Source organism: Glycine max, chromosome 11, assembly GCF_000004515.6.
Source record: "Glycine max cultivar Williams 82 chromosome 11, Glycine_max_v4.0, whole genome shotgun sequence".
Classification (NCBI taxonomy): Eukaryota; Viridiplantae; Streptophyta; class Magnoliopsida; order Fabales; family Fabaceae; genus Glycine; species Glycine max.
The window spans coordinates 1,017,448-1,042,184 of NC_038247.2; the positions used below are offsets into that span (position 1 = coordinate 1,017,448).

The 24,737-nt window shown below is 33.0% G+C and overlaps 4 protein-coding genes and 1 pseudogene across 5 annotated transcripts; 2 read left to right on the forward strand and 3 right to left on the reverse strand.

The window, feature by feature from the left end:
* The first annotated feature begins 2,770 nt into the window (after positions 1-2,770).
* On the forward strand, positions 2,771-4,948 carry LOC100816257 (ethylene-responsive transcription factor ERF020). The gene is made up of 2 exons (XM_003538619.5): positions 2,771-3,225; positions 4,195-4,948. The coding sequence occupies exon 2, from the start codon at positions 4,205-4,207 to the stop codon at positions 4,724-4,726; it is 522 nt and encodes a 173-aa protein (XP_003538667.3). The 5' UTR covers positions 2,771-3,225; positions 4,195-4,204; the 3' UTR covers positions 4,727-4,948.
* Positions 4,949-6,534: 1,586 nt separating this feature from the next.
* LOC100805943 (probable acyl-activating enzyme 1, peroxisomal) lies at positions 6,535-8,917 on the reverse strand. The gene is made up of 2 exons (XM_003537936.5): positions 8,303-8,917; positions 6,535-8,161 (listed from the first exon to the last, which is right to left on the reverse strand). The coding sequence occupies exons 1-2, from the start codon at positions 8,504-8,506 to the stop codon at positions 6,704-6,706; spliced, it is 1,662 nt and encodes a 553-aa protein (XP_003537984.1). The 5' UTR covers positions 8,507-8,917; the 3' UTR covers positions 6,535-6,703.
* A 2,446-nt stretch (positions 8,918-11,363) lies between these two features.
* LOC100817325 (pentatricopeptide repeat-containing protein At4g20770-like) lies at positions 11,364-12,926 on the reverse strand (annotated as a pseudogene).
* Positions 12,927-13,851: 925 nt separating this feature from the next.
* Positions 13,852-16,332, reverse strand: LOC100795844 (11-beta-hydroxysteroid dehydrogenase B). Of its 2 annotated transcripts, none has more exons than XM_041006540.1 (6): positions 16,070-16,332; positions 15,724-15,916; positions 15,421-15,506; positions 15,149-15,280; positions 14,642-14,806; positions 13,852-14,345 (listed from the first exon to the last, which is right to left on the reverse strand). In XM_041006540.1, the coding sequence occupies exons 1-6, from the start codon at positions 16,250-16,252 to the stop codon at positions 14,019-14,021; spliced, it is 1,086 nt and encodes a 361-aa protein (XP_040862474.1). In that variant the 5' UTR covers positions 16,253-16,332; the 3' UTR covers positions 13,852-14,018. The 2 variants fall into 2 exon arrangements, with proteins under 2 accessions (XP_040862474.1, XP_040862473.1); XM_041006539.1 differs by having other exon boundaries at positions 13,852-14,351; positions 16,070-16,331.
* Positions 16,333-19,795: 3,463 nt separating this feature from the next.
* LOC100817858 (probable serine/threonine-protein kinase At1g54610) lies at positions 19,796-24,719 on the forward strand. Its single transcript, XM_006590407.4, has 8 exons — positions 19,796-21,093; positions 21,191-21,475; positions 21,744-22,061; positions 22,531-22,758; positions 23,338-23,438; positions 23,769-23,883; positions 23,973-24,215; positions 24,352-24,719. The coding sequence occupies exons 1-8, from the start codon at positions 20,641-20,643 to the stop codon at positions 24,478-24,480; spliced, it is 1,872 nt and encodes a 623-aa protein (XP_006590470.1). The 5' UTR covers positions 19,796-20,640; the 3' UTR covers positions 24,481-24,719.
* Positions 24,720-24,737: the final 18 nt, after the last annotated feature.

Genomic DNA, 24,737 nt, shown 5'->3' on the forward strand with positions numbered 1-24,737 from the left:
TACAATTTCAAAATGAATAAAAAAGGTTAATTGAAAATTTTATAACTTTAAAATTAATTTTGTACAATTAATTTATTTTTAAAAAAAATGTTCATCCAAACACACTTTTCTTTTATGAATCCCAAACACACTTTAGTGCCTGTTTAATAACACGGTGAGTTGAACTTATTGTGATCTTCTAAAGCAATTTTCTTTTATAATTTTTTTTTAAAATATAAGAAAAACTTAATTACTTTTATTTTATTTAATGAGATTATATTTAAAATATTCTTCGTTTAATTTAGGATTTGTGCTTATTATCAAATTCCAATAAAAAATAATTTATAAAATATTTATTTTTTAATTAGAAATGATAGAATTTAATGAAGGAAACTAACTTTTAATATGAAATCATTTTTTTTTTCTTATAAAAGAGAATGGAGGGAGTAAATAGTTACTTTTGTGTTGACTTCACTATCGTTTTATTTTCAATGTGGATGTATACTGCTAATCCAAGTGCTTCAAGTGCATTCAATTCTACCACAAAAAACCATTTTTTTTTAAAAGTGCATTCAATTCTACTCAACAAAATGGTAGCCAAAAAATGCATTTAATTAAAGTGTGGGTAATGAAAAAAAGTGTTTTCAAAGAATAAGTACTTCATGCTTTCCTTAGCAATTCCACACCCCTTACACCTCATTTCATTACTACCAATAATATTTCAGAAAGCCTGATTATGGACAGTGGGTATCCTATCTAGAGCTACTTTCTACACACCAAAAATAAACTTTTGGAGGCACACATTTCATCCACTTTTTTTTTTATATATAGAAAAAAACCCTCCCCTGCCACCCTTTTATGCTTTGCCTTGATTACTTTGTAGGTGGATTTGGTCGAATGTTGGCCATTTTGCTCAGTCTTCTAAACCCATCTATCTTGTTCATTAGCTATCATGGTAATGCTCCTCATGAATGCCTCCATCTCTTTCAGTAGTTTTTTCTTCTACTGAGATAAGTTCCTTCTCAATGTCCAGCAGCCCGTCCAAATCAGTTTATTTGAAGTTAATAAGTAGTTTATGACCTCCCTATAGATTCTTACTTTTATAATAAATTTTACTATTATTTTTTTATCAAAATAATATCTTTGAACTCATTTTGATAAATTTCTTGTGAATAAACTCTTATTTTGTAAGAATTTATTAAAAAATATTTAATTAGATTATTTATCTAAATAAAATAATAAATCTTGATTGAATATTTAGTCTTGTCTTTTCAGATTATGCTTGGTGAATATTGTGGGAGAGAGAGCCCTTGTTACTTGAATAAAAAAGCGCAAACGCGTAATCAACTCTGCTTAATTGTTTCCAATTCCTGGGTTGTTGTTGTTGCTGGGTAGGCCTGAAATGAAAGATCATTCATATTGGCATGTGAAAGCAAACAGAAAAAGAACAAATTTGCACTTTATGCGTCCTCTAAGTTCCCATTGCCACTGCAGGAACGTATAATGTACGTGCTTTAGATATTTGTTGTTAGATGTGGTTTTCTCATCAAGGATTGAACTCGTCAACCATTCTTTTAACACATGCATGCAAGTTGCTCTAGTGGGAGGAAGGAACATCACTCTCTTAACTTCTTCTGAAAAGTTAAGGAGATGGTAGCTAGTGGATGTGGGAGTGATCCACCATCATAATCATTCACTTAATTACTTTTAGTTTCTATGATTTTGAATGAAAGCCAACGCGATACTATTACCATCCTTATTGTTTTCGAAAACAAAAAAGAGAGAGGATCGATAATATTGGTAAACATAGATGAAACAAATCAAAGAGGTCATTTGTTTTGTTGAATCTTTAGATGAGAATGGATCGCTCTGTGTCAAAACTTCTATTAATCCTTAAAATAGTGTCTGAATTATGATGCTAGACCAACACATAGGAGTATACTGTACGCCAAAGTACATATATATCATATATGGACTTGTAAACGTGCCTTTGGTAAGGCAAATTACGTTTTCCAAATCACAATTGAATCTGAATTATCTAAAGTCATGCATTTATGCTAATTTCCAATAGACTTTTCAATTAGAATAAATAAATATTTACAAAAATATTTTTTATGGATAAAGATAATTTTCAAGTAATAACCAATTAGAATCACTTGACTCACTTTATAAATTATTTTTAACACTTGTAAAATTAAATATTAACATGCTTATTAAATTTAAGTTAACTTGCTAATTCTTACGAATTTATGAGTCCGCTTATATTTTGTAAGTTAATTTATGTATAGACAGATTATAGGTAAACTCGATAAACTCCTCTAAGGTAGACTCTCTAGTTTTTATCACTGAATCAACGAATCAACAAATAAAAAGAATAGACCAAAGTATAAGTTATTTTAGATTATTTTTTGTTTATTTAGTATTCAACATACTTTCATTTAGTGTGTTATTTCTGAATAATTTTTTTTTCTTTAATAACATTAAACCCTTATTCTCTAATAACATCTTCAATGTGAATAATATATAACTATTATAACATCGACAAATTATTATATATTATTGATATATTATTAGACTTTATTATTTATGTATCGTAAAATTTATGATGTATTATTTTATTTAATTATATTGTTAAAATATTTAATTAGTATGTTATTTATAAATATTTTACTATTATTTTTTTATAAAATAAATTCTTTACTAATATAAGATTTGTACACAAACTCTCATAAGTCGGTCTAGACACTCTTGATAAACTTGAATATTAGTATTATGAACTGTGAACACGTGCTTATTCTATATCCAGTCACAGTACCACGAAAGAACAAGAAGAGGTCTGGTGAAGGGTTGAACACTTCAAAATGTGAATATTCAGCACTAGAGCAACAGCCAAGATCTCCATCACATTTAAAAAAAAAAAAACATTTTTTAATCTCTCTCTAACGACATTCCGAGGGAACCAGTGAACAGATCAACAATAAGGGTGAAGAACAGAGAAGGAAGAACAACAACAGGTAGGCACGGTGGCTCTCGCCGGCGATGGCTCAATCGGAGAGGGAAGAGTAGGAGGGTGGGGCCAACAGAGGAGGAAGAAGAAGCAGAGTGATTTGGGTTGGAAGAAGGAGAGTGTGATTTGGGAAAAAAATGAGAGAAAATTAAAGGTATGTGGTGAGTGGTGAGTGGTGAGTGGTGCGTGAATTTCATCCCCTGGAAGGGCGTGTGGCTTTACAAAAACCTGAAAGCAAGGTGTGTAAATTGAAATTCCTCCTCTCATCATGTTTTCAGCTAGTGGAAGACTCCTTTCCAATAAAATAAATAAATAAATAAATGATAACGAGCTTTATTAAAATATTATCAGGGTCATCCCTCAAAAAAGATTAACAGGGTGGTCAAAATAAATAAGTTTTTATTTTATTAAAGTAAGCTAATTATGATCAAAATACATTAATAATTACGGCCTCCAGACTTAAAATAAAAAAATAACTAACTTTATGTTGATTGAGAAAGTTAATTAATGTTATTTAATTTTACTAATCACATTGGAAAAACATTTTTTCCTAAAGTGTTTTTTATTAAAATTTAATATAAAAATAAAATGAATCATTGGAATTAATTGAAAGGTATACGAATATTCTTAAAGTGATATCATTAAATATGATCAAATAATTAAAATTTAATTATATTTGACTTCAAAATGTTTTTTTTATTTTTTATATTTAGGTCCAAAAAGTAGTACTTTTTATACAAATTTGTTAAATTTTCCATATTAATTAAGAAGAAAAAAACTTAAAACAACTGTGTTTAATAAAAAAAGAATTTATTAAATCAACAACTAAAAAACTACTATATGCAATAGTATTATAATAAAAAAAATCTGAACTAAAGGATGCATTTAGAATCTAGTTGGTGGCCTTGGTATTCGTTGTCCCTCCAACTTGGTAAGACTTAAATGCAAGGACAGACTTTTTTATATTATTGATTCGTGTGGTGCATACTAAAGCTCTTCCTTAAATTTTACTTTGATCTTTGAGAAATTTGACTTTACTTTCTTCCCAGTTCCCACCTACCCGTTCGGTTTTGCTTTTTTCAATCTTCGAAAACCCTTTCCTTTGGCCCTAAAAATCTTCAAACCTATATAAGCACATCCTCTTCATCTTCTTCTCTCAGAATACACAACACAAAGTCAATATAATTATAGTATATCCCTATGAGTAGGAGTTCGGCGATGCATGGAATTACAAGCACAAACAACAAGTTGAAGGGAGTTCGGCGTCGAAAATGGGGCAAATGGGTGTCGGAGATTCGTGTTCCGGGCACGCAAGAGCGTTTGTGGTTGGGAACCTACGCCACGCCGGAGGCTGCCGCGGTGGCTCACGACGTTGCCGTCTACTGTCTAAGTAGGCCTTCTTCGTTGGACAAACTTAACTTCCCCGAAACCTTGTCTTCGTACAGTGTTCAGCTCAGGGACATGTCTCCGAGGTCTGTGCAGAAGGTGGCTTCCGATGTTGGCATGGATGTTGATGCAAGAAACATTGTTGCGGGCAAAACTTCAACGGTGGGGGCAGAAACTAATTGCGAGAGTGATGAGAGGACTAGTACTGCGTCTGTGTGTAATGTTGTTGGAGAAGGTGGTGCTGATCATTCGGATGTGTTTTGGTGGGATGATGATGGTGGGTCTTGGCATGGAAGTGGTGGAGATTCTACGGAAAGGGATGCCTTGAGCATTTCCATTGAAGATTATCTTTAGCTGTTCTAGGTTTCAACTTTAGTTATCTTTTTTTTTTTTTTTGAGTTATGATCGATGCGCATAGTTAGTAGTTACAGATAATTACTGCTAGTGTTGGTGTTTAAACGGTCAGAGATGATGATATATAATTTGATGTGCGCTAGCTGCCTTTTGAAGAAACTAAAAAAAGGTAAAACAAGAAAGATTGTACCCCCAAAATGAACTTGGTCAATTTCACACTTTCACGCCATTTGCATTTTGTGCACGTTGTTAGTTTTCAAATTGTTAATTCCCTTGCTAAACCCACTCAAACTTGAGTGCGTTCACCTTTTATTACCACGTAGTAACTGAGAGTTAACGAAAATATTTCTTTATAAAAATTATTTACCATTTAGTGTCTTTCGTTTACTTGTAATTATTCAACTTGTCAATAAGATGAAAGTTCTAATTTTAGATATAATAAAATTCAGCTAGTATTTGTGAATTACTCACTTAGAAACCACTTACATATAAAAGTTAAACTAAACCAGTACTAGCTAATTATGAGAAACGAAACTGATTGCCTATTTAAGGGATGTAAAGTTGTTTTCATTGCTTGGAATTTTTGTCGAATAGCAGGAGGGCACACAAGAGACTAGCAACTATAACTAGGGAGTACGGAGAAAGAATCATACGTGTCATGTATGCACAACAAAATCAAATAAAAAAAAGTCAAAGTAAGCTCATAATTTTTTAAATCAGACCACCGTGATCAGCGGAATAGCTCAACTCTTCGTTAATCAATCAGTTATGAACATATAAAAAGTCAAATTAGCATTGGATTTAAGATACCTATATCGATAAAATCCTTTGCAAGTGAGCAGGCCAACCATTAAAGGGTACATCAATAATGAATTATGATATTTGGAAAAGCAACCAAGTGACACCCTTTATTTTTTTTCTATTTCTCTTTTTCTTTATCACATATCAGTCACTTATTTTTCTTCCCTTCCTATCTCTTTTTAGATGTCTATACCCCAAAAGTGCCCAACAATCTTTTTCCCAATGAAACAGAGTAAACAGACTTGATATGGAATTTTCTTCCACAAGCCTACGTCACTCTTAGCCACAATTTACAAGAAGCCAGCCAGGAGAAGGAATACATGATGGCTCCTATTCCTGTTCCTGCTGATCTCATCACTACTTCAGTCCGACTCACTTTTCTTGTGCCTGTTAATTACTAATTGCTAGTTCTAGTTATCTTACTTTCATAGTTCATCCACAAAGACAAAACATGTTCCCCTGCCTTTGGAGTCCATTCCCATCAAAAGTTTGTGTCCTTGCTTGGCCCTCTCTGTCGACCACATTTTGCATTTGTCTCAAAGACTTTACCTTTTTGTTATAGAAATAACTGGGGCCCTTTTGATGATACGGGGCTTGCTTTCACTGTTTCTTGCATTTTGCATTTCTTTACCGCAGCGATCAAGAAAGATGCATACATGCCAATTTACCAATTACCAGTAACAGAGACCTATCATTGTCATAAAAGATTGCATTCTTTTACAGGCTTCTTGATGATAGGCTCTTGAATGCAATCACAATCGCAGCCGACATGGAGTCCAGAGGTTCTTTCAAAGATTACAGTGTTCACACTTCACATCTTAAACCTCTGAACATTTTTGTAACACAAGAAAATGAATTTTAGTGTTTTTTTTTTCTTATCTATTGTTGAGAAACTAATTTAATGACAAAAACTGAAGGATCAATTTTGGAGTTTGCACTAATTCTTTTTAGTTTTCTTATAAATCTATGCAAACTTCTAGATGAGAAAAAAAGATACAATGGTTGAATTGACTTTGCACAAGTGTCTCTTTTTTTTTTTTTTTTTCTTGTTACAACTATGCATAATTGTCTATTCATACAAATGGACAGATTTTATTTTATAAATAAACGAAAATAAAAACCTTAAAGCACATAACATCAACAAACATTCCATTAAAATTTCAGAATAAATGTGCCTTATAACCGGCTAGCGTTCTTCTTAGTCAAGCTTCCCATGGCCTTTGCTTTCTCCCTAAGAACAAATTTCTGAGTCTTACCAGTTGATGTCTTTGGCAGATCAGTAAACACCACAGTTCGAGGGGCCATAAAACGAGGCAAACGATTCTGACAAAATTGGATTATCTCATCTGATGTGGCACTGCATCCCTCCTTGAGCTTCACAAATGCACAAGGTGTCTCTCCCCAATAATCATCAGGTCTCCCAACAACAGCTGCCTCAAAAACTGCTGGATGACTAAAAATGACTCCTTCCAACTCAATTGTGCTAATATTTTCTCCACCAGAGATGATGATGTCCTTCGAGCGATCCTTAAGCTCTATGTATCCATCAGGATGCTTTACTCCCAAATCACCAGTCCAAAACCATCCACCTTTAAATGCCTCTTGTGTTGCTTTCAAGTCCTTCAGATATCCATTCATCACAGTGTTGCCCCTGAACATCACCTCACCCATGGTTTTAGCATCAGCTGGTACACTCTTCATTGTGTGAGGATCTTTCACATCTAGGTCTTCCATCCCAACATGGGCCACTCCTTGACGTGCCTTGAGTTTTGCTTGTGCATCTCGAGACAGATTGTCCCATTCTGGTTTCCATGTGCAAATTGATCCTGGACCATAGGTTTCTGTCAAACCATATGAATGAGTCACATTAAATCCTAGTTCTTCCATCCTGATAATCACATCCGGAGGCGGTGGTGCACCACCTGTCATCACTTCGACCTTTCCCGGAAGCGGCTTCCGGACTTTGGGTGGTGAATTGATTATCATGTTTAAAACTGTCGGTGCACCCCCCATGTGAGTAACCTTGTGCCTAAAAATATTGTGAAATATCCCTTCAGCGGTGACACTTCTTTGGCAGACGTTAGTGCCACCCTGAGCAGCAATGGCCCAAGGGAGGCACCAACCATTGCAGTGAAACATGGGAACACACCATAAATATACCGGCATAGACCTCATCTCGTTAAGAAGAACCGTAGCCAGAGAATTAAGATAGGCACCTCTGTGGCTATAGATCACACCCTTGGGGTTTGATGTAGTTCCAGAAGTGTAATTAAGGGAGATTGGATCCCACTCATCCTTTGGCCTCCTCACCTCAAATTGAAGGCTCCCTTTAGCTATAAGATCCTCGTATGTCAAGGTTCCTTTAGCATGGGGAGGTGATGGATGTCCAGACTCCAAAATTAAGACCAAATGGGGAAGCTTGGTGGTGATTTTTGACAGGATTTGAAGTGCTCCTTTAGCAATATCAAGTAATTGATAATCAACAAAAACAAGTTTGGCCTCAGAATGTTTTAGCAACAAGGAAACCATTGCAGAATCATGACGTGTATTTAGCGTGCAGAGAACAGCCCCTGACATGGGAACAGCAAAATGCAGCTCATACATAGCTGGAACATTAGGGGCCAATACAGCAACCTGATTAAATTCATCAGAAACCATAAGTATGAATAGATAAGATAAAAAAAAAAAAAAAGTGTTAGACTTTCGATTCAATCCAAAGCAAAGATCAGTACATCATTAATTGGGTTGCAGAATGATGAAGAGAGAGAAACAAACCACATCGAGGGGAGAAAGACCGACACCAAGTTGAGAAATGGAAGAAGCAAGTTTGATGCAGCGTTGGTGTGTCTGGGTCCACGTGTAGGTAACGTCACCGGAGACAAGAGAAAGTCTGTCGCGGTAAACGACGGCGGCGCGGTCCAAGAAGCTGATTGGAGTGAGAGGAACGTAGTTGGCAGAGCACCGGATACTTCCCTCCATCTCTCAACCTGGCTTGTGCTCAAACTCAAACTATATATTCATATTAATGCATGTGACTGTTATTACATAATATGATAATCATAAGTACTTTACTAAATTTTGGTAATGGATTCGATTTCCATCTACTACTATTAACGAATCTGGACCCTTGGATTAAATCTGATTTATTGAAACATGTCGATTTTCATCTACCGTCGTTATCTCCGCCAGACAAATACTTGTCGATTTTCATCTCATCCATCCATAAGTTTTAAATAATTAGTAATATCTCAAGCAGAGAAAACGTCACTGCAACTGCAACTGAATCCGGTATGAGTACCACTCACACTACCTTCTTTTTCTTTGCCAGTTTCCAATGGAATACTTTGTAAACATTTCTTTACCCAGATGTCAATGAAATTTCTTAAGTTATGGATAATTAATAATTGAAATTTTTCAAAAAAATAAATAACGACAGACATGATTTAAAAAGTTAAAATTAAAATATATCTATATCATTGTTTTATAATATTATTTACTTGTGAAATAATCTTTTTAAGAAAAATGTTCTTTTTATGCTTATGCAATATTATAATTAATCATTTTACTACATAATTATTTTTACTATTTCTAATATTTAAGTTTTTGTACTTATATAATATAATAATTCAGGTAAAAGGGATTTAAAAAGTAAAAACACTGTTCCGCATCGTGTCATTCATGATTCATGTGATAGAAAAATGATTATTAAAGAGGATAGCCTTCGCTACCTTATCACCATTACGATAATAAAATAGTAGATTATCACAAAGCAGTCGTGGATGGATGTGCCACGTCCAATGGCTTGTCCTTATTTATTTTGGAGGGATGTAAGTGGGTCACTTTAAGTTAGGTTTAGGTTGATTTGGATTAGTTTTTTAAGAAGAAAAAAAAAAGAAATATAACTTATTGGTAAAGGGTTTAGGTTGGATTGGATTAATAGGATAAAATATTTAATTGTGTCTATTATTTTTTTTTAGGTAATATTTTTTATAAGTTATAATTTTCATTAAATGAATTAGATATAATTATTTTTTATAGATTTTTTATTAAAAAGAAATTTTAATGATAGTATCACATCTCATTTTAATTCACCAACTCCTGTTTATTTATCTATTCACGAGGGATGAAAAATTAAATATATTATATAAGGATGAATTTTAAATATTTTTTTCTACCAAAATCAATGAGTCATTATGAAATTTACTCTTTGTAAATAAATCCAAAAAAATTTTAAAAGCCCATTTGAAGTGATTTGAATCAACAAAATCTTTATTGCTTTGATTAAGGATGTGTTGATGTTTATTCCATTAAAGTCAACAAGTCTCTAATCAATAGTCAATAATATTTGATTTTTTAAAATTTTAAAAATATATATTATATATTACATATATTATTATTAATAATAATAATAACAATAATAATAATAATTTAATACAAATTAGCTGATCAACGAGTCAAATCAATGATTCAAATATTAAAATTTATGACCCAATTCAAAATTGAATAGATTTAATTAGTTGAATTTAAATTTGATAAAAAATAAAAATTATCTAACTCAAACCGTTTGAGTACATTTGGATTAATTCAAATTTATCGGTGACCCGCACCTACTTATCTTCCTACTTTTTTTATTTTCCCATCGTTATGGCCTCCTTATCTTTGTCTTCGGATCCATTTTCTGTGGGAAAAAAAAAAAAAACCAGACAGGGCACTTATGAAATGTTTAATTTAAAAAAAAAAAGAAGCGAAAGAAACAACAAATAGAAAAGGAGATAGTTTTATGTAACAAAAGAAATGAAATAATTTAGTAGGTTATTCAGTAATTTTTTTTTCTTTTCCTCGTTTTATTGTATAAAAACTTGAAGGAAATAAATTTAGGTAAGTATATTTAATTAGTTTAAAGTTTTTAAAGCTGAATTTCTTTACCTCATTAATTACATTAAATAAATAAACTTATTTTAATAATCTGTAGTGTTTTCTTAATACTAACTTTTAATTTCTTATATTTTATTTCTTTAATATTTTAAAAATATTTATTAAATTTATCTATTATCTTTCTTTACATAGGATTTCATTATTCTTTTTGTTTGGTTCTTCCACTTGTTACCAGTAAGATTTTGTTTTATTTTTTAATATTTTTTGTTAAGAATATTTTAAGATACAATAGAAGATTAAACGTACATATAGTACATTATATTAAAAAACATATAATAATCGAAACTAAACATTGTAATTAAAATAATTGATCTATAAATTAAAAATGATCAGAGTTTAAAATTATTTTAAATATTGTAAAAAGAATTATTTTGAAATCAACTTCTTGTACATATATATAATCTCTTAAAAAGTGTTAAAAATTATACTTATTTTTTCTCTTGATATATATTTTTATAATAGAATCGATGCCTTCACACAGTGAAATAGGCCTTATGCCAACAACAACAAAAAATCATGTAGATAAGTGACAGCCGATATAAACCTTATCATAGGTTTGACAAACTCATTTATATCCCTTCAAATGTTTCCCAACCATCTCCTTCCAATATTTTTCAAAATCAGGACGGGGTTAAGGCCCAACAAGCAATCAAATAAGGGCTTTAGGCCCTCCAAAAAAAGCCCTAACTTTTTTTAGTATTAATATATCTCAAAAAAAATTATTATAAAATTATATTTGAAAATAAATTTTAATTAAAATATTATAAGTAACTTTTAATTTTAAGTGTTAAATAAAATTAATTATGTTAATTTAATCGATAATTTTATAAGTAAATAAAAGATTTCATTCATAAATTTAGGTCTTAAGCCGCTCGGTTCAAAATTTGAAGTAAAACTGCTATGCGTTGCTTTTTCAAAACTCACTAAAAAATTTAGAATTCTTCATGTTATGACTAGACAACTCCATTTTCCCACATTTCGAGTACACATTAATAAGGCTACTGGCAACATAGACATCATCATAAAATCCAAGTTTTTGAGATGCTGCATGAACCTCCTATCCAGCCTCAAGAAGTCCCGATTCAGCACATGAACTGAGAATAATGGCCAAAGTAGTCCGATGAGGATGTTGGCATTGAAATTGCATTTTTCTAAACAGTTAAACTTCCTCTCTATGATCCGCTTTCTGATTATAGCCTGAGAGTAAAGCATTCCACAAAGTCAAACTAGGGCATGGCATGCAGTCAAATATTTGACGCCCGGTTCTAACATCCCCGGACTTGACACACGCAGTCAGCATGTTAACATAAGTAACATCATCTGGTTCATATCCATCACACTGCATTCTCTGAAGATACTCTGCAGCTTTCTCACTGTTACATCTGTTCCCATACCCAGCTATCATTATATTCCAAGAAACTACACTGTGAAGATTCAAATTAACAAAAACCTTCTCAGCACTATCCATGTCCCCAATTTTCGCATACATATCAAGCAACGAGTTGCATAAATGGAGGTCTCTCTCAAATCCCAGTTTAACTGATAGTGTGTGCATTAGTTGAGATCCCGTGACAGAGACCAACATCCCTTTCCCCTTTAGCACAGACACCCAATATGCTGGACAAGGACACAGAATCGACACGAATCCCTTTTCTCAACATGAGTCTAAACAATTCTGGAGCTTCCTTGACTTGATTTGTCTGTGCCAATCCACCCATCATGGTAGTAAAAGTAACCTCATTAGGCTCAGGAATGTCCCTAAAAACACGAAGCGCATCCGCATTAAGCCTGCACTTAGCATACATGTACAAAAGAGCATTAACGACATATATATTACTTTGAAGACCAACCTTGACCACAACCCCATGATTTCTCCTGCCACAGTCTGCATCACACAAAGAACCACAAGCACTAAAAACGGTAGCGAATGTTATATGAGAGGGTTTAACTCCATCCAGCATCACTGAATCGTAGGTATCCAATGCCTGGCGTCCATAACCACATCGCACCATGGTGCTGATCAAGGTGTTGAGTGAGTTGGTGTTCCTTTGAGGCATTTGCAGGAAAAGACAGCACGCGTGTTGGAAACTGCGGGCTTTGCAATAAGCGGCCAAAATGGCGTTCCAGGAAAAGATGTTTTTGTGAGGGATGTTGTCGAACACGTGGCGAGCAGAGGCAATGTGGTCGCATTGGGAATAGAGTTCGATGAAATGGTTGGAGAGAAAGGTGTCGGAGAAAAGGGCGAGAAGGAAGAGTCGAGTGTGAACAACCTTGCCGGATAAATGAGCTTTGTCGGTGATGCAGAGTTGAACTAGATTTGCCAAATTCAGACTCTTGATTTTTTCCATCAAAAACGCCACGTCGGAAGTGGCGGCTGTGTTTCTGTTCGGTTACAAATACAAAATTACGCAGCCTCAAATCAAAGGAAGAGCATCCCTGTCTGTGGATAGGAACAACCTTGCTGGTTAAGTAGTGCAGTGAGTGAGTATGGCTCTACTGTCCTCGTCGTTAAGTTCCAAAAAAATTATTTTTTATTAATGGAAATTAAAGATATTATTGAAAGTTTACAATAATTCATTATCTTACTCAAACAATTCAGCCACTTAAACTTTCTTACTCAAAAATTATTTGGAGTAAGTAATTTTTCAATTTTCCCTTTTTTATACAAGGTTTCTTTTTTTTTAATCCAATTTTAATGTTCTATTTTTAAAAGCTTTTCAAAATAAGTTTTTTCATAAATAAATTGTTACTATTTAACATATAAAATATTTTTTAAATAGTCCTTACACCCATCGTCATAACTTATAATATCATAAATGAAAAGGATTATCAACACCCATTTACATATTTAGAAAAGGATTTAGTAAAAACAATCACTTTTCCATTCATTGGAGACATATTTAAATTACACTTAGACATTTCCTTATGTTTTGTTGAATTACACAAAATATTTTTTTTTTACTCTTACAATGACTTCTCTTATAGATGGATACATGTGTAATATTTTTTAAACCTTAAAGAGAGAGAGTGTATAACGCAAAAAGAAAAGTCAATATACTGTTTTTAAAACAATTATACGAAATTTGTGTAAGGGTAAAAAAGACAAGAGTGTTGTAATTTGTATATAATTTGACAAAATACAAGGAGTGTCGGTATAATTTGCTATTTGCTCGGTTTATAAATGTTGGATGAATATTGAATGATTGAGATTTTGAAAGTGTGTTTTAAATGATTAACCGAAATAAAATAAGTCACCTAATCTTCGTTTGGTGATTCTAAGTTGTTGAATGCATTGGAAAGTGAATGCAACTCATTTTTCTTTTTACAAAGTGTCAAGGTATATATGGCCAAATGAAGAATTTTGATCACATGCAACGCAAGAGACAGGATTTGGCAATCAAGACAAGTTTATTTTCATTTTTGACAACAAAGTCCAACAACATGACATAGTTTCACGAAGCATGGTGATAGCAAGAATGCAATAAATGATAAAAGCATATATATGTATAGAAAAAGTAGATGGCTTCATAATTTTCTGGAGGATATGATGTTGGAATTAATCGAGCTTGTGCTGGCTGATCAGCTGGCCAGAGAAGGTAAGAGGACCAATGGCATTGTGTGTAGGTGAGGTTCCCTCCAGCATAGCCATAGGTCTCACCATACCCACAGCTTCGATGTGTTTGCCAGTCCCTACATAAGAAGAAGCTCTTCTTGTCCCTTGTGGCGAAATAAGAAGCCTGAATGCCCAGTTAAGAACTCTTGGAGCAAACACCCTGTATAGTAGGAATACATCATACCAGCTAGGAAACTTCACATATGCATCTCCTCTACATGCCCCTGATACTATCAACCTTGCGAACTCCTCTACTGGTCCACCCGTCACCTGCACCTAATTCATCAATAATCAAAATCTATATTCAGTATTAACAATTCAAGACCATGGATATCTTGCTTCATAATTGTATTACATTGTAGTAGTACATTTCAAATATATCAAACCAACTTTGTTTATGCACATAGCAAAGATGGTAAGTTGTTACTGCCATTTGGAAGTATCAACATGGGTAATTAAAAAGACCATGCATTTTTCTAATAGTAATACTATCCAAGTCCTCTTGATTATAAATAACTACCATGGGCAAATGAAACAGAAAGCACCATCTAGTATGGACTACTTACTTCTCTTTCTTCCTTCCATTGCATCTCAGCACCCTCCTCCAGCATGAACTTGCCCCTCGTCATTTCGCTTCCAATCCAACCATGTGTGGCTATTGTTATTCCAACCTCATCTTTCAACTCAAATCTCAGTGTCTCATAAAAGTTCACTAATGCTGCCTTTGCAGCCTTGCATGCAGAGAATAGAGAATTAGATTCAAAGACTAAATGCAAGTTGTCAAGAGCATATAAGGTTGACCAAGTAAGCCAACCTTCTTGACGTTTTCAAAATGCCATACAATAGACAAAAATTTGGTTTATTGAGCATAAGTTTCATTAAACTTGTCAATGGTATCATTAGCGTCAAATGCTTTCTTCTTAGAATCCACTAAACAAACTAAACATATTCTTTTGTTATAAAGAAGACAGAATGTTAATGCTAATTATGCTGCAAAAAGAGCCCGATATCTCAAACTTCTGAACTATATTATTGTCATCATGAACACAGAATGTTAATACATATATACTTACAGCATATAAACTCATCCTTGGCATAGGCAACCAACTTTCAACTGATGCATTGATAATAATACGACCATTGCTTTGATGAAGGTAAGGAAGAGCCACAAATGTTGGATAAACATTCCCCCAAAAATTAATATCCTGAGAATGAAAAGTTTTAAAGACCATACTATCACGGAATACCAACCTCCTTAAATTTTTTTTAAAAAGAATTATGAATAATTGGCAAATTAGAGTTCTATGCCAATTGAAATTCGGATCTGGCATATTGGAATCCTTACCAGGAGAACAGGGAAAACTGATGTGTCTGTAGCTTCTTCAAAGCAGAATGTATGTCCCAAACTCACTGTATTTACAAGATGATCTACTGCACTCACAAAAGACAAATGCAAGAGCACGGAAAAATAAATGAGTAATAAGAATGTAAAGGTGCAAATGTCCTTTCTTTCACAACAAAATTGTCTTTGTTGGAAAAGTTACCATGATAGACAATCAAATATATACAACATGAAAAATAGACAATGATGCATGTGAAAGGTGGCGTGGTAGATCTTGGTGAAATTAAAGTGCACAACAAAGCATACCACGGCCAAAGACATTTATGGTTTCGTTAACAAATCTCCTACAATCATCTTCCTTCACAACATCTGCTGCCATAATCATCACATGTCTTGCACCCAATCTCTTTGCATTCTCAGCGATCCCTCTTAGCCTGTGCTCTCTGCGGGCCACCAACGTTAAATTTGCTCTCCTCAAAGCATACTCATATGCAATTTGCTGCAATTCCAAACTAAACCACATGAGTTTTTGCCAGTATGTTACTATTATTTTTTCAAACATAGAGGCACAATCTATTTGGGCTTTATTTAAGGTTGAAGAAACATGAATAGGTGAAAAATGAGAAACATGCATAATATAAAGAGAACTTGCCTCTCCAATGCCTGAAGATGCGCCGGTGATTATGACCACTTTATTATCCATATCCTCACCATATATACTATTACAAAGCCACTCACAAAAATTGAGGAAGCAAAGTGCAGGCCATGAGAAAGCCAAGGTGATCATACTGCCTGGAGGGACCAACAAGTTAAGCAAGAAGTTTAGAAAGTCCATAGCTTCTTCAATGAAGAGCTGGGAAGGAATTGAAAGAGAGAAGAGAGGGTGTGTGAGTTGGACATGTAAATGTAATGGTTTGAAGAGTGTTATTATAACATGCAAATAGAAAAAGAGCTGAGAGCACACGTGGATGTGGAGAGACATCATGTTGTGACGGATGGAACTTTGCTGCAGACCGAATGAGTGAATTTATCTTTGCTGCCTATGGAATCTTCAGGTACGAGACACCTGCACTGCCCCATGGCCTAGGACACCCTTTTATTAATTAACCTCTTGTGCTAATAATTTTAGAAATGAAACACGCAATTCGTCTCTTCTAGGATACCTATTTAATGACACTCCAAAACAAACATTTTCATGTGAATTATACTAGCTATCTACTTATTCTCGTGGTTTTAAGCAACACATAATCCATCTCTAGTCTTTTTTAACTACCAACCTCTATGATAAAAGACTTCAATCAGATGGAAGGAAAAAAATGTTACATAGTTGTTAAGAAAATTAAATGTCGGTCTAAATCTAAATTGCGTGACAGGTACGAATGTTGCACGTTAATTTCTCTCTATTGCGGGTTCTTATTAATTTGTACAAATTCGGTGATTCCTAAAAATCAAATCTATCTTCCTCAAAAAAAAAAAAAAACTATCCAATTAAACCGATTCAGTGTAGTCTTTTCAGGAAGATATTTTTTATTTATTTTTTTTACCGCAAAACATGCTCACGAAGATACCTATAGTACTTTTTTTTTTTCAAAATAGGTTAGATTTTTTCTTTTTTCAAATTAGGTTAGATTTTTTCTTTTGTTGGTAGAGCTTGCTGAAACTTTAAAAATGATACATCAGACCTTAAAAGAACCTGGGTCAAACTAAAGTAATTAAATTCAAGAATAAGTTAATTTTCAGGTCTATTTCTATTATGCATAATATTTTAAAGATTAAAAATGAATAAAAAAATTATTTTTTTAAAAAAGTTATATTTTTATTAAGATAAAAATATATTTAAGTCTTATTAAAAATTAATTACTGATTTTAATAATTATGATGTTACAGTAAAAAAAAAGTGATGATATAGTTTGTTTACTGACAACAAGAATTATTATTTATTATTTAATATAAATTATGTAAAAAAATTCATAATAATAATTATCTTAAAACTAGTGTAATAACCTGTTACCTACATAAATCTTAATTTTACAATTTGCAAATTCTTATATTATTATAGCTTTTAATATATTTTATAGAAACAAATAATACAAGAACAAGATTGAATTGTGTTTTTTAAAAAAATTTAAAAGCCTTTCTTAAGACTATATAACACTTTTTATTGTAGGATGAATATAAAAGATCAAATGATGAGAAAATTGGATTTCTTTAAAATATCTAAAAACAAATTCAAAGTCCTATGTCAATTAAACAAGAAAGTACACTGATTTATCTCAACCACAGGATTATCTTCAATTTTTGGCAACTATCAAGTTTTCACTAACTTATCAAAATTATAAGTATTGTTCATTGTCACGAGTGATTCTTATGCTTGCAAGTTCTACTCCAAACTTGACTTAAGACTAGTAATATTCTTTATTTTACCAAGTTACTATTGACTCTAAACAAATCAACAAGATTTTGCACACTGACTAAAATCAGTAATCGTCTTACAGACGGATATAATACTTAGCACTTTTAGTTTTTTCTCTCAAGGTATACTAGGTGCTTTAAGAGCCTAGTAATTTTATAAAAATTTACGTAAAGCTTTACAAGAAAGAATGAAAGAATGATTCGCATGGATTGTTCGTGTCTTATTTCTTCAAAGCTTCTTCTATATATAGATTTTATTTCCAAATATTTGTTGTCTCTCTATAATTGGATTCTTCATTCTGTTCTTCCTTTGAGTTCTTAAATTTGTTGGAGCATTTAATACTTGCATTAAATGCATATTCATTCTTCATGTAAAAAGTTCATGCTGATAGGATAAAATGTCTTGTACTCTAGTAGGAAAGTCACTTCTATAACAACAGAGCGCATATTTTGATAAGGATTAGCGTCTTTTTAGACTATGGACTTCATTTATTTTTCATAGATTTTTGACATATCCTAGAAGAATATTTTCTGCATAAGATAACGATAATTAAATGAATGTCTTAAATGCATTACCTAAATGTTATATCAGATCATTTTATAAGTGTGTTGTCTTCAGACGAAAAACAAATCATGATTTCATAGCATATCATACATAACTTTTATCATTTGTATTTATTTGCATATAATCAAAATAATTAGGAGTTTTGATTCATCTTTAAAACATAAATATTTTTTGACTTACATATTTGTAATGTATTTTTATTTTAAATATATATATGTCTCTATGTGTGTATAGGTGTGTGTATGCTTGCAAGTATAATGATAAGTATCCGTTAAAAAATTAAAACAAAAAATACATTAAATTAAAAACAAACAAATTTAAAGCATATTATTATACTAAAATAAATACTTAAAAATTAAATAATTTGAATTTTTATATTTATACTAAAATTATTTTATAGCAACTTAACTTATACATAATTAAATTTATTTAAGTAATTTCAAATTACATAAGCTTGAGTTATTATCTAGGCCTGTCTATTAATAAGCAATTAAAATAAAAAATGATTTATTTTATCCTCATATTATTTACAATGTATATTGAACGTTTTAAAAAAGGGACAACTGAATCTTTAAATCATGATATTAATTACCAACTTGAATATATTAATTACCTTAATTATTCTTTTAATATATCAACAGCTTATATCAATCAGGATATCGGGTAGGTTTAAGCAAATAAATGATACAATTTTTTTTAGTTAGATAAATTTTCCCTTAATATTATTTTTAATAAGATATTAAATAAGAAGATCTTTATGGATTAGTCATAATATTCCTAGGAATAACATAATATTCCTAGTAACGTTATTCTTGGAAATATAACATGATATCTTAAAACAAACATTTTACATAAAATAAAATTTTTCTATTTTTCATGTTTTGCTTAAATTTTATTTTGTTTGTTTTGACGGAAAAGATAAATTAATTATGCGAAACTTAATTTTTTTCATTATTTGTTATGTGTGGAGAAAAACACAATTAACAATCTTATTTTATATAATCTATATATATAGATAATATATATATAGATTATATAAAATATTAATAATCAGTTTTTAGTGGATGGTGTAAAATCTTTTATACTAAACTATGCATACCTAATAAATTTTAATTTTCTAATTAAATCAAATTGGTTCATTTAATCTTAAATTATCACAAATGGAAGATTTGTACTTTTATAGTATTTATTTAAAAGTTATATTTAAAATAATATTTGATTGGTCAAACACTGTAATAAATATTAAAATGTTAAAATTGATTTTATTGATGTTAATTTTGTGAAATTAAGAAAAGTAAAGATTTTGTTGCTTGATGTGTAAGAATAGAGTATTTCGAGCGAAGAAGGAAGATGATGATAAGGATGAATCTGGAACCCTCGGTATCTCCCAATTCTCGCACACACCCCACAAATCTCCCATCCCTCTTTCCCTCCCTCCAACCATTTTTCCAAATCAAACCCATAATCAAATAAATTCTTTTGTTTTTTTCATTTTTCCCTTAATGTCCCTCGACCCCTTCATCCTCCTGCCTTTGCTTTGTACACAACATAACAACAATAAAAAACACTTTGTTTTTCGTTTATTTTGATTTTGATTTCAACAAATAAACGAGAAAAAAATCTCCTACATTGTTGTTGTTGTTGTTGTGGCGGCCTAGCCTTCTGTGTTCATTGCAGGAAATTTGAGTATTTTTTCTCCCCGTTCTTTAACCTTAAAGGTCAAGAAATTTGTGCATTTTTTCTTCATTCTTTGTCGTCTACCTTTTCCTTGAATTGAATTATCAACCACCCTTTGATTTGGGAATCCCTTCCTTGTTTGTTTTTCTGTGATTATACATTTCTTGTTCACATATTCATTCAGAGAGCTTGATTTTCAAAATTTTGTGTGTCATTTTCTGTTTGAGTCCCTATTAAGATTCCGCAATCTGGAGGTGTAAAGCATTGAATTTTGAAAGCCACTTCCCAAATCTGTAATATCCGTTTTTTTTTTTTATGAATTCTTATTACGTGGGAAATAAGTCAATAGACACATAGCACCATTGATTTTGTTGGTGGAATTTTCCACTGGCATGATCGTCTTTGTTCTTAATAAAGGGTACCCAGTACAAGTTTTCACGGTAAATGGCTACTTGATCAAAGGAATAAGAAGGGTGGGAGCTTCTGGGTTCCCAAGAAAATACAAGTGTACCCAGTTGCTTAAGTATACAAAAAGGTAGTGACTTATTGATCTATTCTTTTGCAAGAATATGGGGTGCATATGCTCAAAAAGCTCTTCAGACGACAAAGAGAAAGTTGATGAATATGAGAAAGAAAAAGAAAAAGAGTCGTCGAACAAGTCTTCTTCTGTGCAAGTGGTTGCTCCTGCTGTCTCAACTGCACAGTTAGATGGTAGCACGAATGGTTCGGGGCCCCGAATGGCTAAGTCATCATCACAAGTGATTAGAGAGTTTGTCAAAGATAATAAAAGCAACAAGAACCACTTAGATGCTGCCACAAGAAGCCAGCACCAGAGGTGCAACACGATGAGCGGTGGTGTAGGTGAAAGAAAGCCACTAATGAGTAGAATCCTTAGCGTGCAACATTTTGCAGGAGAACAACATGTTGATTCTGGATGGCCATTGTGGTTATCTTCAGTGGCAGCAGAAGCCATCAAAGGGTGGATGCCTCGACGGGCAGACTCTTTTGAAAAATTAGACCAAGTTAGTTTCAAAAATATCACTTCTAATTCATGCCCCCCTTTATTTCAAAATGGTTCAACTAATTTACATGCAAGTGAATGTTGTGTTGAATGTGCAGATTGGACAAGGGGCTTATAGCAGTGTGCATAAAGCTCGTGACCTTGAGACTGGTAAAATTGTGGCCTTGAAGAAGGTTCGCTTTTCAAGTACAGAAGCAGAAAGTGTCAAATTCATGGCAAGGGAAATCTATATATTGCGTCAACTCGACCATCCTAATGTCATCAAGCTTGAGGGTATTGTCACGTCTAGAACGTCCACCAGTTTGTACCTTGTTTTTGAATACATGGAGCATGACCTTGCTGGGCTAGCAACTATACATGGCTTCAAGTTAACTGAACCACAGGTACGTACGTGTTGTGCATGTTAAATGTGCTTTTTATAGTTATTCTTTTTTTAAGATGCCTTCTAGTTAAACAATAAATTTCAGTCACATGGTGTGGTTAAGGAAAATAAGTGGATGTGCTAGTTTATAGCGAATTAGCAATTGATAGAATGAGAGAATCTTTTATAAGTCGAAAAGGAAGAAAATTGTAACTTGTTTAGCAAAAAGAGTGGTAGAATGTTTTAGTTGTATGATATTGCGTTATTTTACTCGCTGGCTGGCTTTGCAGATAAAATGTTATATGCAGCAACTGCTTCGTGGGCTTGAACACTGCCATAGTCGGGGTGTGTTGCACCGTGACATCAAGGGTTCAAATCTTCTGATTGACAACAACGGAAATCTCAAGATTGGAGATTTTGGTCTTTCAATAGTTTGTGATCCTGATAAAAAGCAGCCATTGACTAGCCGTGTTGTGACTCTGTGGTATAGGGCACCTGAGCTTTTGCTAGGTGCTACAGATTATGGGGCTGCAATTGACATGTGGAGTGTTGGTTGCATTCTTGCCGAATTGCTGGTGGGGAAGCCAATCATGCCTGGAAGAACAGAGGTATTTTTCATGAACCAACATGATTAATGCACTTAATTTTTTTTATAAGGAAATGTTAGCTGGAGAAATTGAACCCACGACCTTTCTCTCTCCCTTCTCCTTTTACCATCAAACTAACCTTATAACTCCGATTAATGCACTTCATAATTAGATTTTGTATTGAAGTGCTTCCCTTTATCTAAATTACTAAATTATGTTTACTTCTGTCATTTGAGTTAACGTTTTCTGACTAGATGGTGGTAGTGTGTGGTATTCTTGTTAATTATTCATTTGGAGCCTGTTTTTAGTTTATATGTTTGATAAAATCAGAGTGCAAAAACTGTAAAAATTACATTCTAGATATAAGTCCCATTGAGGTAGAAGGTTCCCCAACCAAGTAAACAAAAGAGCATTTTACTTGCAGATGGAATTTCCATTACTACTAAGCACAGGAAAAAGAATTGCAATTTAATATCAAGACTGTATGCAGGTGGAACAAATGCACAAAATTTTTAAGCTTTGTGGTTCGCCATCTGAAGACTATTGGCAGAGAACAAAATTACCCCATGCAACAAGTTTTAAGCCTCAACACCCTTACAACCGCCAAGTTTCCGAAACATTTAAAAACTTTTCTCCCACGGCATTGGCTCTTGTTGATATGCTCCTTACAATAGAACCAGAAGATCGAGGATCAGCAACTTCTGCACTCGAGAGTCAGGTAATTCTGAGCAGTCTTTCATCCTTTTTCCAAGCATACTTTCAGGGAAATTAATTCTATTATCATGCTTAAAATCTAGGAAAGGGTAATACTTAGGTGTTGTTCTATGAAGTGCTTCTAATGGTGTTATTAAATGAAATTACATGTGTAACAGTTATTAAAAACAACAGATGTAACAGTTCATTCATCAATGAAAATACAACTTGTGTAATGACTAACAACACATTTTGTTTTCAATGAAGAACAACATCAAAATCACATAAAATAGTACTCAAGTCTTGTCCTTCATAAAAGTTAACTCCCCTGAAATTGCAGCTTGACAGTTGTCGTCACCATAAAAAAGAAAAACAAAAGTGCATTTTAAAATTGGAACTCCCAATCACTTTTCTTTGCCTCTTAAAAGAACTATATATTTAAAAGTTTTGAATTTGTCTAAGATCCCCAACTGCCTTTTTTTCCTTATATTCTTTTAGGCTTTTTTTCACTATAGTTTTTCAAACTGATGATGATGTTCTATTTACAAGAACTGCTTTGGGTATTCTACTTACCTTATTACTGTTCATGTTGGGTTTTTGTCAGTTCTTCACGACAAACCCCTTACCTTGTAATCCCTCAAGTTTACCCAAGTTTTCACCAACCAAGGAGTTTGATTCTAAGCGTCGCGAAAAGGAAGCTACAAGGTATTATAAGTTTCATTTCCCTATATATTAAAGATACTGATTGATTTATTAACAGTTTCATTGGCATTTTTTTTTAATGTTATATCTAACAGAAATACATAATATAGTATACACCCTTCTCATGTTAAGCACATTCGATTGTCCAAACCATTAGTACCATTTTCCTTGGTAGAAACATGGTAGGACTAAAGATCTCCCAGAGAAAGTAACATCACTCTACGTGATAACAAGGACCAAAACTATATGATGAAGATACATAGTTTGGTGGGAGCTCAGACAATGTTAAAACATATGCATCCTATTAAAGATTACCGTTTTTTTTTTTATCAGGAAAAATGCGGAATCTATTAAAGGACGTGGACCAGCTTCTGTTTATAGGGGAGCAGCAGATACCAAAGTAATGGGTTCACCAAAGTATATTGCTCGGGGAGATATTTCTATGCGGGTATGTTTTATGTTTATAGGCATATCCATGCCATGGTGATTATAATTTTGTTCAATTCTCATGCATGGCTAGTTGAACAACATTGGCAGGGCAAGTCAAATACTAGAATGTCCCATGTTAAACATCAATCGGAAGAGGATGGTGGGTCTAACGACAATGGTGAAGCAACCATGATAAGTCTACACAATGCCTACACACAGATGCAGAGCAGTATGGCAGGACCATCCTCATTGAGGAAGAATTCAGAATTACCGACACATCATGCAGCGGCAGAATTTTCTACCTCTTCCGTTAAAAAGGAACCGGGCATGTCTGTTCGTGAACCTGGGGTGGTAATTAAAGAACAACAACATTTTCTTCATTATGTCATGTCACTTTTAGTTTGCTACACACACGCATTAACAACTTTTTATATTCTTTTTTCCCCCTCTAATTGACGAACCCCTTTGTTTACCTTTGTGATTTCAGGGTTATATGCCGAAGAAAAATAGGATCCACTGCTCTGGACCATTGGGTGGCAACATTGATGACATGCTTAAAGAGCATGAGCGATTAATGCAAGATGTTTTCCGTAGCGTAAAAAAAAACAATCCGTGAAAGTGATTTTATTTTGGGGACGTGAAATTCTATCCTGGCATGCCTGATTCTACTAAAAAGGGAGAGCAATGTAAAGTAATAGAGAAAAATATACTCAGTTTCTAATGGCAAGATGTGTGGAAAAAAAAAGTTTCTAATGGCTAGAATCCAACATTGGGTGTACTTTCTGCAAAGGTTGAGCATCAATTGCCTTTGTCAAGTGGACATTGGGTTTTCTTTCTTCAAAGATCGATTCTTAAGAATACAATCAATACACT

Coding starts and splice junctions, on each gene's coding strand:
- LOC100816257 (XM_003538619.5), top strand. CDS start 4,205: ATGCATGGAATTACAAGCACAAACAACAAGTTGAAGGGAGTTCGGCGT.
- LOC100805943 (XM_003537936.5), bottom strand. CDS start 8,506: ATGGAGGGAAGTATCCGGTGCTCTGCCAACTACGTTCCTCTCACTCCA. Junction 8,162..8,302: donor GTCTTTCTCCCCTCGATGTG/GTTTGTTTCTCT, acceptor GAATTTAATCAG/GTTGCTGTATTGGCCCCTAA.
- LOC100795844 (XM_041006539.1), bottom strand. CDS start 16,252: ATGGACTTTCTAAACTTCTTGCTTAACTTGTTGGTCCCTCCAGGCAGT. Junction 15,507..15,723: donor CATAAATGTCTTTGGCCGTG/GTATGCTTTGTT, acceptor TTGTGAGTGCAG/TAGATCATCTTGTAAATACA. Junction 14,352..14,641: donor AATGGAAGGAAGAAAGAGAA/GTAAGTAGTCCA, acceptor TTGATGAATTAG/GTGCAGGTGACGGGTGGACC.
- LOC100817858 (XM_006590407.4), top strand. CDS start 20,641: ATGGGGTGCATATGCTCAAAAAGCTCTTCAGACGACAAAGAGAAAGTT. Junction 21,094..21,190: donor CTTTTGAAAAATTAGACCAA/GTTAGTTTCAAA, acceptor TTGAATGTGCAG/ATTGGACAAGGGGCTTATAG. Junction 24,216..24,351: donor CTGTTCGTGAACCTGGGGTG/GTAATTAAAGAA, acceptor TTGTGATTTCAG/GGTTATATGCCGAAGAAAAA.